Source organism: Budorcas taxicolor, chromosome 21 (assembly GCF_023091745.1).
Source record: "Budorcas taxicolor isolate Tak-1 chromosome 21, Takin1.1, whole genome shotgun sequence".
Taxonomy (NCBI): Eukaryota; Metazoa; Chordata; class Mammalia; order Artiodactyla; family Bovidae; genus Budorcas; species Budorcas taxicolor.
Genome location: NC_068930.1, coordinates 25,561,819 through 25,578,964, shown reverse-complemented (window position 1 = coordinate 25,578,964; position 17,146 = coordinate 25,561,819). Strand labels below are relative to the sequence as shown.

At 48.3% G+C, this 17,146-nt stretch overlaps 1 protein-coding gene across 4 annotated transcripts in view; it reads right to left on the bottom strand.

Annotated features, from left to right (window-relative positions):
- PDE8A (phosphodiesterase 8A) overlaps positions 1 to 17,146 on the bottom strand; it is a 144,567-nt gene that overhangs the window by 18,732 nt on the left and 108,689 nt on the right. For 3 of the 4 annotated variants that reach the window (XM_052659942.1, XM_052659940.1, XM_052659941.1), the window contains exons 7-14: positions 15,658 to 15,736; positions 13,705 to 13,830; positions 10,224 to 10,312; positions 8,378 to 8,429; positions 8,244 to 8,286; positions 4,600 to 4,677; positions 1,080 to 1,150; positions 718 to 882 (exon numbers count right to left, since the gene is read on the bottom strand). In XM_052659942.1, coding sequence (XP_052515902.1) covers positions 718 to 882; positions 1,080 to 1,150; positions 4,600 to 4,677; positions 8,244 to 8,286; positions 8,378 to 8,429; positions 10,224 to 10,312; positions 13,705 to 13,830; positions 15,658 to 15,736 — 703 coding nt within the window. The remainder of the gene's footprint in view (positions 1 to 717; positions 883 to 1,079; positions 1,151 to 4,599; positions 4,678 to 8,243; positions 8,287 to 8,377; positions 8,430 to 10,223; positions 10,313 to 13,704; positions 13,831 to 15,657; positions 15,737 to 17,146) is intronic. The other variant, XM_052659943.1, reaches the window with a different exon arrangement.

The window sequence follows — 17,146 nt, the reverse complement described above, 5'->3', positions numbered from 1 at the left end:
ACAGCTGCGGGCAGCCGTCTCCACCCACACACACACACACCGAAGCTCCCCTGTGATCACCCGTCTGATGACTGCTGACAGCCTTACTGGTATGAAATCTAGTGGCTTTGGCAAGCAGCGATTAGGCAGGGAGGTGAATTTTCATTTCTGAACTTTGTCACCAAGACAGAAGGTGACAGATGGTAATGGAATGGTCTGTTTTCCACAGAGCTGGAGGCCTCTATCCTAGACGGCACCTAGAGCCCGTGGTCCAAAGCCTCCAGCTAACAAAATGATCCCTCAGCCTCCTCCCAAGATGTCACCTAATCTGTACAGCACGCTCTGGAGGGAGCCAGTCATTCTGTTCTGTAATACGGCATGAAACACTTCGTATTTTTTTCTGCCCCAGTTTTCAAGATCTTCAAGTTTTATTTAAATCAACTACTTGTAGAGCCCTTAAGTAAAAATGGAGACGCAAGGCAGCAGACAAGCTGGCTGTCCTGAACACGCTCCTCCCTCTGTTCCAAGCTGAGGTCCCCCGTACCCCCCACCCCCCGGACAGGCAGCAGGTGGGTGATGGCTCAGCACGAGGGCAGCTGAGCCTGGGCAGTGGATGATCTAGGCCTTGGCTGACCCCACACACAAAGAGCGCTGTGTAGGACAGCATGTCAACAAGTAACCTCTGAGAAAACAAGCGAGAGCAGCGGGATGGAGCCAGCAGCCTGTCAGCACACTCACAGACACCAGGCCCCCAACGAGGTCGTTGGCATGAGGATCATCGTCCTTAGCACCGAACTGTGGCGAATATAACTCAGTGGTTCTTAGAATTTCCAGCACACGGTCTAAGGCTTCTGTCACAGGCATGGGACTGCTTTCCTGGGCAGCATTGATGATATTGATGACCTATAATAATACGGAAAGAAAAGTCCTGACTCTCATCACCTTAAAGGCAATGAGACAGCAATCCAGAGTCAGGCTGGCAGCAGGGCTCATTGTAACTTAAGACAGCCAAAGAGCTCCTGTCGCCCTCCTCTCTCCACAGAGGCAGCAGCTCCATACAACTAGGAGGGCCTCATCACTGCTGTGGGTCGCTGTGTCACCTTGGTGATGGGCGCCTCGATCGTCATGGAATGGATCCGGGCCATTGAAGAGTGTCGTCTCTGGCTGGAAACTGTGGAGAGACCAGGTGGTGCAGGGATCAGGGTGAGCGTGGCCTCACTCACTGCTTCCCACCCTCTTCCTCCAGGAGTGAAGGGGCAGGACCAGGGCTACCTGGTGGCTCAGCTCCCTCCCTGTCCTACCAAGCCCAGGATTCTGGCAGACCAACTCTGCCTCCTTCGGTTCAAGGCACTGGGAGGCATGTGACCCCCTAGACTGAACCTCTGAGGTCACAGGCCAGCAAGAGAACAGAGGAAGCAATCTAGCAAGTCGAGGCCACACATTAGCCTCTCTGTGTCTGTAACAATAACGTTTTATAATTCAGCTTGCTGCTACCCAGGAGAGAAACGTTCTGAAAGACAATGCCACACAGGCCCTTTGTTTCATATATGGCAGGAACAATAAATACAGCTCAATGAACTGAAATCAGTATTTCTGGTTCAGCTTTTCAAGGCATCCTTTGGTGCTTTTCACTGTTCTGCTTGAGATAGGTACCTAATCTGTCAGATTAGCTGAGGTAGGTGGCAGGTATTATGCTCTAATGTTTGTTACTTTTTTGTTGCTCCTGTCAAGACCCAGTTCCTCTGGGGTGGGGAGAAGCCTGGGCAGTGAACAGGCAGGAAAAGACACGCACGTGGTGTTCTGTCTCTCCCTGAAAGCCCCACTGTCCGGCCACATGCTGTTTACCAAAGGCCAGAGAGGACCACACACTGCTCTACCCGCTGAGATGTCAGCCTTATTTTACCAAACAAGGGCCTGAGGAGAAACAACCAGGACTAATCTACTCAGGGGCTCTCACATGCTTTAAATTGCAGAGACCAACAAAAACTCCCTAAATCTAATGCTGGTGACTGGCACATGGATGCTATCTTTCCACTTTACCCAACAAGGTCATTAAACCAAAAATAGAAACCACTATTCTATCACTATGTCATAATAGGACTTATTCTCATTAAAAAATATAGTGAAGGTGACATATACTTATAAAAACCAAACAATACAGTGAATACAATAAGGTGAAAAAGAATAAAGATTGTTGTGACTGCGTGTGCAGAAAATCTGAAAGACTCTACAAATGCTACATTTACAGTCAGTAAGTTTATCAAGGTTACTGGGTGGAAGGTCAATACACAAAAGTCAATTATATTTCTATATATTAGCAACAAACAACTGGAAACTAAAATAAAAAACCATTATGACAGCATCAAAAATAATCAGTATTCAGGAATAAATCTAATGGAAATCTAAGTGCAGGACTTACACACTGAAACTGCGCAACACTGCTGAGAAAAAAGACGCCCTAAATAAAGACAAAGAGTATGTTCATGTTTTGAAAGACTCAGTATTATCAAGATTTCAAGTTTCTCCAACTTCATCTATAGATTTAAGACACTCCCCAATAAAATCCCAGGAGGTTTTGTGTGTGTGTGTGTGTGTGTGTGAACTAAGTAGCTGATTCTAAATGCTATGTGGAAACGCGAAGAACCTACAATAATCAGGATAATCTTGAAGAACTTTACCAGATATCAAGACTTACCATATAACTGTAGTAACTGATCATGGTATTGGTGCAAGCAAGGACTAATGAAACAATGAAACAGAATACATGAGTCCAGAAACAGACCATATATTTATAGTCAACTGGTTTACAAGAATGATACTATAGCAAAAGATGGTTTTTCCATATGGTGATGGGCCAGTTGGGTTTCCCTGCAGGGAGAAAATTCATCCTTGATCCCTACCCTCACTCAATATAAAAACTGATTTGGAATGAATCACAGAGCCAAAGTGAAAGATAGAACAATAAGGCTTATAGAAGAAAATGTGGGAGAATAGTCTTCATGACCTTGGGATAGAGAGAGTTCTTAAAAAGGACACAAAAAAGTACTAGGTACAATAGAAAACACTGACTAAATGAACTTTAAGATTCATTAAGAACCTCTGTTCATTAAAAGACTATTAAGAGTGAAAATGCAATCCACAAACTCAGAACAGTATGTCGGGAACACTTATATCCACATCTAGAATATGAAAAGAATTCCTACAACCAACAAGCAAGAGATAACCCAATGATAAAAATAGGCAAAATTTATGAATGTCACTTCACAGAAGAGGATATCCAAATGGCCAGTAAGCATATGAAAGAGGTGTCATACGGAAAATTAAAATCACATCTGGTAGAGTAACTATACTGTAGGACCTAGCGTAAGCCAGTATGACAGAATGAGGAGCAACTGGAACACTCGAAGATGAGTGGTGGCATGAGGCACAGCCCCTGCCGGGAGAACTGTGCACAGGTGCCCAGAGGCCCCACAGTGCCAATCCTGGGCGATGGACCCACATGTCCACAAAGAGAGACTTGCATAAAAGCACGCACAGCAGCCTTACCCTTAACAGCCCTCAAATGGAAAGGTGAACACAAAAGGACCATTCCTAAGAGAATGGATCACAAACTGTGGTATATACAAACAATGAAGTGCTCCCAAGCAACAGAGAAGAACAACTGCTAACACCCCCAGCAACATGGGTGAACCTCCAGCACGCCAAGACGAGTGAGAGGAGCCACACTGCGTGCGCACTGCGCCACTCCATCTCTGTGAGGCACCAGAAGAGGCCAGACTAACTCGTGCAAGAAATCTGTGGATGCCTCTGTGTGTGAGACCTGTGCGCGAGTGCAGGCCTGCATGTGTGTATTTCCTGTATCTATTTTGGGGTGGGTGCTAACAGTCTATACAGGTCAACGGTACAGAACTGTCAAAACTTATTGAACTCAACACTTAATATGAATTATATGTAAACTTCAAGTCAATCAAAAAGAACAAACATTAAAATCCAAAACCATTAAAAGAAAAATGTTTAAACTCTTCAAAATAGAGAAATGGACAAAGTAATGCAAAGGATGAAGAGGAGTCACAGTGTGGCAGCGAAGATGGTCCAGGGCACCCGAGTGACCTCTGCTCTGCTCAAGGGCGCTGACAGGGAGGACCATGGTGAAGATGGTGCCAACGGCTGCCATGACCCCTGCCAGGCACCACACACACTCAGTTAATCCTTACGTTGTCCCCTGTGGACCGCAGAATTATTCCCATCTGATGATGTGGAAATGGAAGCACTCAAGTCCACCCCCAAGGCTGCACAGAAAGTAGATGAAGCTGGGACCTGAACCAAGGTCAAGCTGAGGCCTGAGTCCACACACTTCCTTGTACCACCTCTGCCCCCTGCCCCTGCAGCAGAAGGGGGGAATCTATTCTTTATTCCCTGACTCCATCAGAAGGGTCAGATGAACCTACTGGCAAAGGAGTCAGGGGTGAGGGAGAAACGCACGCAGACTTCTATAGGGGCCCTGCCTGCTGAGCTGGAGGGTGGGGGCAGTCACCCAGGCAAGATGAGGAAGGGAGCCTCATGTTTCCATGTGCCCACCACTCAGAGGAGCATGTTTTTTGCCTCGTCTCTGTCACCTACCTTCATTTGTTCGAGAGGCAACAGTTTTGACATCTAGGGAGCTTTTTCTCCTGTCTTTATGTTTGCCTGACTGATTATCTGTGGAAATAAATGATAAATTACCTCCGTGAAGAGATTATAACATATTAGTAAAATTACCAATATGAAAGCTTTAAAAGACAAAATTTAAGATTTAGAATGCCATTTAGTAAAGTGAAGTCACTCAGTTGTGTCCGAATCCGCGACCCCATGGACTGTAGCCTATCAGGCTCCTCCGTCCATGGGATTTTTCAGGCAAGAGTACTGGAGTGGATTGCCATTTCCTTCTCCAGGGGATCTTCCAACCCAGGAATTGAACCCGGGTCTCTCTCATTGCAGGCAGACGCTTTACCGTCTGAGCCTCCAGGGAAGCCAGAATGCCATTTAGGATGCTGCAAAAATCAACACAGTACACCAAGAGGAAGTCTCTCAACAACTGGGTTTAAGGGAGACCAACTTTCTAAAAAAAAATTTTTTTTCCACTCACCATAAACGAGGGCTTTTGAGTTTCTAGACTGTTACAGAGGCTCAGGCCACAAAAACTGGCAGAAATGAACTCAGGAGAATTTCACCTACTTGTATGTAGTTGAACAAGTGGTGGGAAAATTTTGATCCCCATCCACCCTTGTCCCAAAGTGAAAAAAATCTTTTGTGTTTTTTCTATAATACAAGCTCTAAAATGTCCCGGGAGAGGCTGTGCCTCTCTTCTGGAGGCAGGACAGGGAGCGCTGGTCTGGGGTCTACTTCTCTGCACCCCCTTCCTGTGGATGGCACCACTGACCCTCCAGCCCAAACAGGAGGGGTCTGACTCCTCTCTCCCCCCAACCCCACACCAATCAATGACAAGGCCAAGTTAACCTTCCTTCCTGCGCCCTCCTGGGTGTCACCCATGGTGCCAGGCCTCTCCAGCCTGTTCTCATTTCACAGATGAGGACATTGGGAGCCCCGTGAGATGAGCTCTCTGCCTTCTCCTGGCTTCCTCCCTGGACTCTTGCTCGCATACAGGATCCAAAAGCAGGCCCTTGTACTCCTCTCCACCATCCAGACCTTCTCCACTTGCTCTCTGGTACGTTCTCTTCTATATAGGCACTGGCAGTGACCTTGTCAAAGCTGCCAATGACCTCCCTGTTGCTACCTCTGAAGGACTCGAGTCAGTTGTGACCTGCCTCGTCTGACTTGGGTACTAGACACTAGTCAGTGCTAGCCTGAGCTTGCTTTCTGAAAACTCTGGTCTGCACACGTCCACCCTGGCTTTCCCTGCACCTCTTGCTGTTCCTTCCCGGTCTCCATCACCGCGTCTCCCACTCCTCAGCACCCTGCTGTTCCCACAGGCTCACCTTCTGCACCCGCTTCTCTTCTCAGACACCACCGTCTCCTCATTCTTCCCTACGGCCTTTACTCAGTCCCGTGCTATCGTGTTCCTGGCCGTCCTCCCCAGACTTCCGTCCTCCCCATGCTTCCATCCTCCCCAGACTTCCATCCTCCCCGGTCACTCGTCTTCCATGGGGACACTCCTCAGCGCTTCAGACGAGCTGGCCCTCTTCTCCCAGGCCACTCCTCATCCCAGTCACTGGGCAGCATCTACCTGTCTACTTAGCTGGAGGACAGTCATCCATGACGCCTCCCTGCCGCTCTCCCTCAAGTGTACAGGTGTGATAAATGTCTAGATTCCACCTCCTAAACGTCTCTCCCCACTCCTTCCCTGCCCAGGCTTGGACACCTGGATTACAGGACACCTGGGTTATCGTCCTCTGGGTTACAGGGACAGCCTGCCTCACCGGTCCTACCAGCCCCAACCTTGCCCTCTCCAACCCATTCTCTCCAGACAGTGCTCACTCTTCTGATTAGAACATTTTAATGGTGCTTCACTGTTTTTAGGGTCAGGTGTAAATTCCCCAGTGTGGACCCAAGGTCCCTTGTTCTGAACCTCATCTCTCCAGCTACCATGAGTTACCTATGATGTGCTAGGCCACCTCCCAGATCTCTCTGCTGTGGCAGTAGCTGCTCACCCCCACTTAGGAAGGCACCCTCCCCGGCTGCCTTCTCCTCCCTCTGCCTTCTCCGCTTGGTTGTCCTCTTGGAGCTGCAGGTCAGATGTGGTTCAGGTATCCTCCCCTGTGGGGAGCCTTCCCCTAATGCCTCAGCCCCACCCCGCCCCCCACCCCGCCGGGAACCATCGGCTTTACTGTGCAGCTCCCTCACTAATTGTGAACGACGTGAAGGCAGAAATGACCTTCCCCGCCCCTTCCTGGGTGACCAGCACTGCCAGCACGTTGCAGATACTCAACAGACAGATGCGTATCTGTTTCTCCAGATATATGCACACACACAAACCAGAGCACCACTAACAAACCACTCCGAGTCCATGGCTCGCCTGCTCAACACCCTCAGCACCTTGGAGGTAAAGGGGAACTCCCTGGCAGTCAAGGACAGGAGCAGTGTGCTGGCTGCAGCCAGCCGTTCATCTCTCACAGTCTTGACCACACATGGGCTGCATGGACACAGCTGCCCCGTCTCAGGAACAGCCTTGACTCTGCTCCTCCACCTCCAACCGCCCTGCCCAAATGCTCATTACTCCGTCCAGCCACACCTACTCTAACCACTCAGACTGCAGAGTCTTCTCTCTCTGAGCTCCAAGGAGATCAGTGTCCAAACAGCAGGCTGAGAAGCTGCGCTGTGACCTCCTGCAGTTCCCTCTTTCTCCCTTTCTGCCACTCGGCAAACATTCGCTGAGCGCCTGGGGCAGGTCAGGCTCCACGGCAGGCATCGGGGATGTGAAGACGACTGAGGCTACTGCTTCCAGATGGAGATCCTAACTTCACCCCAACACTGAAGGACCCTCCACAATCCCACCTCCTTCCCACACTGACCTTTTGTACCGGTCAGAACATCGCCCCGCTCTTTCTAGAACACACCCTGCGCTCTCCCTCTTACGTCTAGGTCGCTTTTCCTCTGCACCTGCCTCCTCACTCCAGTCCACCTCTCCCTGTCTGGAACTTGCCTCGCTCCCCTGCCCTCCTCCCCAGTAACGGTCATTCTTGACCACGTGCTGTGTGCCCCTGCTGTCCATACGGCCCTCTTCTTTTCAGGTTAAAGCCTGATCACTCCCGGGACACCCAGGGAAACTGTCCCAGCATGTGCCTCAGACTCCTGGAGCTGGCCATCTGGGCTTGAGTGCCAGCTGACCACTTCCTAGCTGGATGTCCCGGAGCAAATCATGGGGCTTTTCATCTCCTTGTCTAAAAAGGGAGCCTGGTCTGTAAGGTGTCTCCCCCACTTAAGTCCTCCCGAGACAGCCCTGAGGTGAGGCAGGTCTGATGGGGTGTCTCCGCTGAAGACATGTGGTCCGACACCAACACCACTGCCTCTTCAAGCATCAGGCTGACAGACCACACTCCGCTCAACACAGCTTCACGGACATGCACGCACTGGAGGTGAGACCTGCCCCAGGATACCTGTCAGAATGCCCACCTGTGCTCAGGACCCGAGAGGCGGGGAAAGAGAGGCTGCTACAGCCCTAGGAACACAGTCCCACCTACGCACCAGGTGAGCTCATCGGAGGTAGGGCCTGTTTTCAGTTTTTCCAAAGCTCAGTGAACCCTAAGGGTGAATACAGGGCACCGTACCTGCATAACTGTCGGTCTGAACACATTCAGCTATCTTCTCCGCCTAGAAATGAATATCAGAAGCGGTTAGATCTGAGTGCCTAGTGAGGCAGTAAGGGAAATCCAGCTGGGCCCCCAGGGCTCCCCCTACATACCTTATTGTTGCCATTGCACACTCTGATAATGGACACATAGTGTCTAATTTTTCTGCAAGTAGAAAACAATGCATTATATTCCTCCCGGCCCTCAATTCTGGTGGAGAGCTAGCTAGTTTTCCATTATGAAAAGAGCATCTCTCTTTCACAGCACACACAAGGCTTGGAGAGAGCAGTTCTATTGCTTGTGGTCGAGGCTGCCAATAAACAAACAAGAGTCCACAGACATTCCCTGATGTCTCTGGAGAAGAGAGGTTGACTCTTCAGTGAAAATAACAAAATCCTTCCAAGTCATCACAACATATAATAAAAAATACCCAGCTTTCAAAAATGTACTCCCTGTTAGCTAACCAAAAGCCTTTAGTTCCGTCACATGTTTTCATGTTTACAAGCCTTTACACTAATGCTCGTCTTTGAGTTTCAGCAGAGTCTGCTCACAACACTCGTGGTAACAGTCACAGGCCCCTCTGGGGCTGAATGTGCGTGTCTAGAACCAGGCGGCTGAGGTTCTCTTGCGAGTTGCTGACTCTCCTCACTTATTTACTGTTCTTTCCATTTTTCAGCTTTTCCCCTTGATAATCCAATCCCTACACAGTTTGCCCCCACCCAATGAGGGAAGGACATAAAAAGGCAGAGTCAGAACACAGAGCCCACACAGAGCCATTTCCCTGAGGCAGTCGCCAGCTGGCCACCAGGCCTGCTGACAAACACATGAGCCTCACGGGCAATGTGGGGGGCTGTAGCCCGGCTCTGCCGAGCACTGTAGCCAGGCCCTGGGCTGAGCCCACCTCTCTCAGCCTCCTCATCTGTCAACCAGACACCGTCACAGTGCCACCAGCGCAGGGCCGTGGTGAGGAGGAGGTGAAGGGGTGCCCAGCAGGCCCTGAGCACCTGCCCAGGGAGGGAAGGGCTCCCAGACAGCAGCGTCGTTACAACACTGTCTCCACACCTCCTCCTCGTCTTCATGACCAAGAACACACACTAGGTATGCTTTTACATTTTGACTTTTGTATTTATCATAAACATTTCCCCCTGCAATTTAATTCTCTATGATCATCATTTCTAATTGTGGTGTATTTTATTGTTGAGTGTTCTGCAATTCACACTCAATTTTCCACTGTTTGTATTATTTAACAGATTCCAAGACAAACTATGACACCTTTAGGCCCCTGATATACACTGCCTTCCAGTCTGCGGTCACACCTGTTTCATATGAGTTTCTATTAATGACAGTATTGAAAACACTTTATCTAATTTGATAGTTCTGTGCAGAAATGATACAGAGGCTGCCAAACCAGATGTGTGTGTGCTCAGTCATGTCTGACTCTTCTGAGACCCCATGAACTGTGGTTCAGCAGGCTCCTCTGTGCATGGGGTTCTCCAGGCAAGAATACTGGAGTGGGTTGCCATTTCCTCCTCCAGGGGATCTTCCCGACCCAGGGATTGATCTGAGCCTCCTGCACTGCAGGCAGATTCTTTACCTGCTAAGCCAGGCAGAAATCTTTTAAATATAGAGTCCACCAGTGAGTGTTCTTGGCACAAAGCTCAGTGAGGTGGCATCGGATTTAAATGCTTTCATCTTTTATGTATGTGCTCACATAGCTTAAGCAGGACTGTTGGAGTGTGGTGGCTCTGGGTTGCCAGCGGGAGGGTCAGGCTGTGACCATGAGGAAGCCACCCTGGAAGGTCACACTTTGGTGGTAACTGACCTGGTTACCAGTCCTTCTTATAAGTTTCCATGTGCAGTTAAGAACTGCACACTCTTAACTTACTTAAGTATTTAAAGTATATGCTGCAATAAGCCAAACATGGTATACTGACTGAAGTACTTGTTTTTTCTACTTACCCTCCCTGTCCAATGACAGGTATTATCTTCACATTTTGTTGTATGTTATCTCCATTTTTCTTCCTGACAGAGTAAATTCCTTGCCATTCCTATAAACGGAATGTGAGCATCATTATACACTGTGTTCCAAACATGAACCTAAGTACATCCTCCACCTCGGGCTCCTGTTCACTCCCAGTGGCCACCAGAGTAATTAGGAGAACAAGATCCAGCTAAGGAGGACAATTCAGCCAGTGATTCTGCTTAGATAACAGAGTTGCATATAAGTTTTCCAGTCAAATGGAAACAGAAAGTATTTACTCAACACAGATCCTATTTCTTAGCAAAAATACAATAGAAGTCAAAGTTTCAGATCCTGAAAATAACAAAGTCCTACCTAGAAAGCTATTATGAAGAGAAAATCTGGTAACATAAACGCCTCACCAAGTGCTGACACACACAGACGGCCAGTGAGTGGCCTGTTTGGTTTCGCACATGTGTCTGTCTGCGCTCCTCTCGGAGTGACACGAGGCCTGCACCTCCCTCTCTCTACTCCAGGGCCAGCTCAGCAGCGAGCGGGACTTCTCTGACTACTGGGACAGGCCCTTTGTGGTGGGGTCATCGCCACCCAGCTGTCCTATCCAGGGTTGAGCACAGAGCTGGCACGTGGTAAACGGTCAAGGACCACTTGGGGCCTTAGCTTACTTAATGGAAAAGCTAGGCCGAGGTCAGACCATGGAATCCTGGCGGCCAGGCTAAGGGACCTGAGCGGGGAACCCTTAGGGTCCATGAGGGGGTGACATCATCGGCGTGATGACCCGGCGAGACCCGTCTCCAGCAGTGCAGGGGGACTGACTGGAAGTGAGGCTCCTCGGCCGGGAGGCCTCACTGCGTTCCGCTACCACCGTCTCGGAGTGTGGGGAAGAGGCCCTGAATGTGCTCAGGCCCAGGCCGTGGATCCAGCCCTGCAGATGGATTTGGTGAAGAGGGAATGAAGGGAGAGGGAGAATCCAAAACCAGTCCAGGATTCAAAGTCCAAGCAGGTGTGAAGACAGTCAACAAGCAGAGACAGACGAGGACCGAGAGAGGCTGGGTCTCCTGTCACTGGGGGATGAGAGAGATTCACTGCTCTACAGGTTGGTTCCAAGATGACAGCAGGTGATGAGACAAACCTTGGAAAAGACCTTTGGGTGAAAACTGGGGAATGGGAGCCACGTACGCAGAGGAGGAAGGATGTGCAATGATACAATAGGGACCAGCAGGGGACAGAGCGCCCTGAAAACCTGGGAAGAAAGGATGGGAGAGGGGAGCTGGAGAGAGGGTGAGTGGGAGAGCCCCGGGGGCTGCAGAGGGCACAAGGGGTGAAAAGCTGGGACTCCCTGGCGGCCCAGCGGTTAGGACTCTGCACTTCCACTGCTCAGGGTACAATTTGCACAGCACAGCCAAAAATATATATATATATAAAAGCTGAAGGGCTCCCTGTTTGCAATGTTTTCCATTTGAACATCACTGGAATTTCTCCTGTGCCCCCAAGAATATCTGGCTGGTTGGACACCTAGAACCTGACACTCCAAAGTCCCCACCCATCATCTGACCACCTGTGAAGGCTCCAGCCCGGCCCCCAGCACAGGTCTGAACCCTCTCCATGGACCACTGTTTGTCCAGGCTGGCCCCTTATCAACAAGCCCTTCTTCTCCCTGGGAAGACTCCATTAGAAAGGCCATGTATCTTTCTCCTCAGAAAAAACAACAACAAAGAAAACCCACAACTGCCCAGCTAAGTGGTCTGTCCTGCTGCAGGGCCAGCCAACTAGGAATGACCAGAAACAGACACGCGGCAGCTCTCACACTCTCCCCAGGAACTCAAGATCATGCAGAACCAACGCCCTAGCTCCGTTCTGAAATAGAGCAGTTAAGCACAGAGGTTGATAACAGGATAGTATGTTATATTCTCTGCTCACAGCAAACACAGATGTTAGAGAACACGTGTCCTGCTGTTGGCGCTTGAGGCCCTTCATACCTGGTGCCCCACGGCATGACTCGGGAGGCGAGACGCTGCCCACAGGGGTCTGGGGGGATCCCTGGGCCGGCAGCTAATCCGCTGGATTCCCCCATCCCACCCCATCTCCACTTGCTCTCCTGAGAGGGAGAGGAGTGCCTCACTGACCCTGCTGCTGCCAGACAGAGGGGTGCGAGAGCCCCCATGTCTGACCCCCCACAGAGCCGCGCAACAGAACCACAGGCGGACCCCGTGGCTGCCCTGGACCTGGCCGCCGGGACTGGGGAGGCCGCCATGGCTCTGCATGGCTGCTCTCCTGTGGCTGCCTTTGGAGGACGCCCCCCCTCGGCCCAGCAAGGGAACACCAGTGGGCCTGAGTTCCTACGTTCTCTTCGTCCATTACCGCCCATGTTTCTCTTTCCAGAGAACCTGCCACTCTCTCTGGTAAGAAAATCTTCATCCTTGACAGAAGGAAGAGCTGAAGGAGATCAGGATGCGTGCAGCGCCCACAGTGGCCACTCCCCGACGGGGCACCACCCGGCCCCGCAGCTGGCCAGTCCCTTCCCTGTTCTCACTGCAAAGCCACTGCTGACTGTGCAGGACACCCACCCACTCACAGGCTCCTCGGGGGGCCCAAGCCAAGTAGCACTATAAGCTCTGCACAGCCCTCTGCCCCTGCTGGTAGCCTGCCCTCGTGGGTGACCAGACAGGCATGGAGCCACGTGCCCCAGGGACAGGGCTTCCACGGGCCTCCAAGGGCCAGCAGGATGACAGCTCATAAACTTCTCAAATGTTTTAAAAAATCATATTCACTGTCCCAACTCCTAAAAGTTGAAGAGAGCCCAGCAGAAAAGCCTGAGAATGACTATGGAAAGCAGTGGCCTTTTCCTTCCTGGCATATTTTAAAAGCTAATACCAGTGAGGTGCTGACAGAAGCCATGGTTCAGAGAGAGAAACGACCTCCAGCCGGAGCCCGCCTCTGTCTGTCCTGAGTACTGCGGCACTGCGACTTCTCCTGTCATGGTTTATCTGTCTGTTCTGTGTCCTGGAATGTATTCTCTGAGCAGCTTTTCTTTGCTCGTCTTTCTGTACCGGAATTCCACACAGTGCCTGGCATTCAACAAGTGCTGACCAAGTGAACAAGGCCCCGAGAACGGGTGAGCTCAGCTGTGTTCTGAGAACGTGTGGATTCACTGGCCATCCTTTACCCTGACCACTGCCAACATCCATCACTGAGAAGATTAATTATTAGAAAGATCAAGTTACTTATTACAAAAATGAAAACAATGACTTTATGTGTCAAAGTTACTCTTCCTGGCTTGTCAGGTTATATGTACTTTCCTAGCCTCGGTTTCCTCATCTGCAAAGTGGGCACAATAGGGATAACACCACCTACAGTTCCCCAGGTCTGAGGCTCCCCAGCTCTGGCAGTACTCAGTGAGTGCTCAACCTCCTTCCACCCCTCTGTTTGTGGAAGGGACCAGGGTGCCACTCTCTTACTCACCTTGCATGAATTTATAGTATCGAGCAAATCAGCCTTTTTTTCATTTATAGGCACTTCTGCTATTTCCTTCCCTATTAATTCACCTGACTGATAGCCCATTGTTGTTTCGAACGCTGGATTTGCATACTGGGAGGGGAGGGGAGACAAAAGAGAAAACATCAAGTGAATTAAAAGAAATGTTGAAAAGAGAACAATCAACCTAAACCATCATACTTTCCCCCCAGAAAGCCCAGGAGCCTGGCGCTCACTATGATGGTGCTCAAGCTACAAGAGCACAACGCCAGGAAACCCTGGAGTCTGGAGAAGCCTCTGCTCTGGTGACACTGGGCTGGGCTTGCTGCCACATTCTCCTGAGGTCCAGGGAGGGCGGCAGGCTCGCTCGCACTTAAACGCCCTTGGAGGAAAGGAGCATGGAGACACCTGGGGCTGCTGCACAAAGGCTGCTGGGATCACGACACTGAAAGAAAGCACCGTCTGGGAGTCTGACCCACCCAGCCCCTGCTTTCAAAAGTCACTTAGCTCCTCCCAGGTTTCGGTCTGCACATCTGTTGAATGGGGATGAAACGTTTATTTAGCCTCTTTCATATGATGCAAATGAAAGATGAGTCTGGAAAGCAGGCTGTGACAGAGGAAGTGTTTACAAATATAAGGCTTTACAGTTAAGTTTCACATAGGACTGTAAGAGTACACGAAAATGCCTGGGAAAGCTGTGTGTGTGCTAATAAAAATAACAAATAATGCTGATGATAAACAACAGCCATGCTGTTTAAGGTTTGTTTTCCTTGCTAGGCACCACAGCAAGCAAGTTACACACATTAACTCACTTCAGTCCTCAGAACATCCTTACGAAAGGCAGGTGGTTGTCAGCATTAATATTATTCCCGTTTGTACAGATGAGAGAGCAGATTCAGACAGATTGGGTAACCTGCCTGAAGATGCTCAGCTCGGCAGAGGCCAAGAATAAAGGAACGCAGGCCTGACTGATACCAAGCCTGCGCTCTCAACCACCGGCCAGTGTCACGTCTCAGGGCACCGACTCCTGAATGTGGACATCATCAGGCTCTTTACCAAGAAAGTCACAGTTAAAGTGAAGAACTCATTACTAAAATCAAAGTGGGGCTCATTCTCAGACACAAGGAACATTCCCCTGGCACATCTAGAATATGTGTTACCTGTTTGCTGTTATCTGAAAGCCATGTGACCCTCTTTTACTTTTTAATTTTACTGAAGTCTAGTTGATTTACAATATTGTGTTTTCACTGCACAACAAAGGAAATCAGTTACACATATACATATATCCATTCTTATTTAGAGCCTTTTCCCATAGAGGTCGTTACAAAATACTGAGTAGAGTTCCCTGTGCTATCCTATTGGTCCTTGTTGGTTATCTTTTTTTTTAAAGGTTATTTTCTTTTATTGTGAATTATTTTTAAATGAAAGCTATATTATCTTAAGTCACTTATATGAAGCCACTTTGCTAATAATTTGTTTAGTAACTACTAGATTATTTTTGAAATTTTGTGTCCAGTAAATTTCTATGGTTTCTATAGTAAACTACCATCAAAACCAGTTAAGATAGGAAAGCGCACACAGCCCTTATGGGCAGGGCCTCTCCTTGTTGCAATCGTCTCTCCCCACTTGGCTCCAAAATTCTGGATAAAAGCCCCTCCTGCATAATAAATAAACAAGCAAAAATGAGAGAAAAAATAAATGCCAGTGCCATATGTCTACAGAATGCCTTCTAGCATAGTAAGTAATTATTAGAAACTTTTCTTACCCCAGAGGGAACTTATCTTAGACTTTGTATTTTACAGATTTTGTTCTGATAAACCTCTAAGGAAAAACTGGTCCCTTGAACTTCAAAGAGAGAAAGAAAAAAAAAATACCGAAGGGGTTCAACCCTAAAAATGCAAACAAACCAGAAATGCAGGACAAACTTCCAAAATAACAAACCTGGATAATGTGGTCTTCACTTGTAATCTCAATTGCTTCTTGACTTCTCTCTAATGCAGCGAACATTGAATTACAAGCCCTTTATGGGTAGAAAAGAAAAAGGACTGATTAATATAAATATTATAAAATGAATTCTAGTTTCGGAATATTACATTAACTTACTTAATTGAGTTCTTTGATTATAAAGGTAACTGATGCTAACTTGAGAAAAAGAAGGGGGGAAGATTAAAAAGCAGAAGGAAGAAATAAACGCCTCCTGCAACCCTGCCACTTGGGATCATGACTCTGCACAACCTGGCGCTCTCCTTTCCATTCTAAGGACAAGTGGACCAGGGGGAGCCCACACAAGGGTCCGAGCACAGCCCTTCACTGGTTGTGAGGCATGCCTCAACCTCCCTGGGTCTCTCCCTTCCCACCATGTGCAGAGTCCTCATGAGGACTCAAGTTCCCTGCACAAAACCTGGCAGAAAAGAGGCGGCCCATCGCCTGCAGCTACCACCTTCAACAAACTTTTCACAAAACAGATCATCAGGATCACTGGCTTTGTTCCCTGCATCTACTTAGCCTTATATTGTGAGCATTCTCCCTGTCCTTGGTGGTTGAAAACATTTTTGAGTTACACAGGTAACAACTTTTTTTTTATTAGAAAATGAAAATAAATGAAATACTACATCATACCCACTAGGATGGCTATTAATCAAAGACAGTGTTGGTAAGGAACCCTCATACACTGCTGGCAGGAGCGTAAAACGATACAGCTGCTTTGGAAAACAGTCTGGCAGTTCCACAAGCTGTTAAGCAGTTACCAGTTTTACTCCTAGGTAGGTACCCTACAGAAACGAAAACATACATCCACAGAAAAACTTACAGCCCGCAAGTGGAAACAACCCTAATGTCCATCAGCTGATGAATGGATAAATAAAATGTGGTATGTCCATACAATGGAATACTATGCAGATATAAAAGGAAACAGTCCTCACGTGTGCCATCATATGGATGAATCTTAAAAACCATTATGCTAAGTTAAAAGAAGCCAGTCACAAAAGGACCACATATTGCATGCTTCTATTTTAATGAAATGACCAGAATAGGCAAACCTATATATACAGAGAAAATAGGTTAGTGGTTATCTAGGGCTGGAGGTCATGAAATGTTCTAAAATTGTGGCAGTGGTAGCACAACTCTGTGAATATACTCAAAGCCACTGAACTGGGTACTTTAAACGGGTGAACTGTATAGAATGTGAATTATATCTCAATAAATCTGTTTAAAAATAAATGAGATTAAATCATCTGAAATCCCAACACCTATAGAAATCAATTGGTGTTCTAGGCAATTTCTTATATAAATATATATGCTCTCTCTATATATATTTATAAAAATATAATCATACCCTACAGTTTTATAATCTTGTCCCACTGAAAAATTATATTAATATCTTTCCATATCATTAATTAGTTCCTTATCATCACTTTTAATAACATGTGTA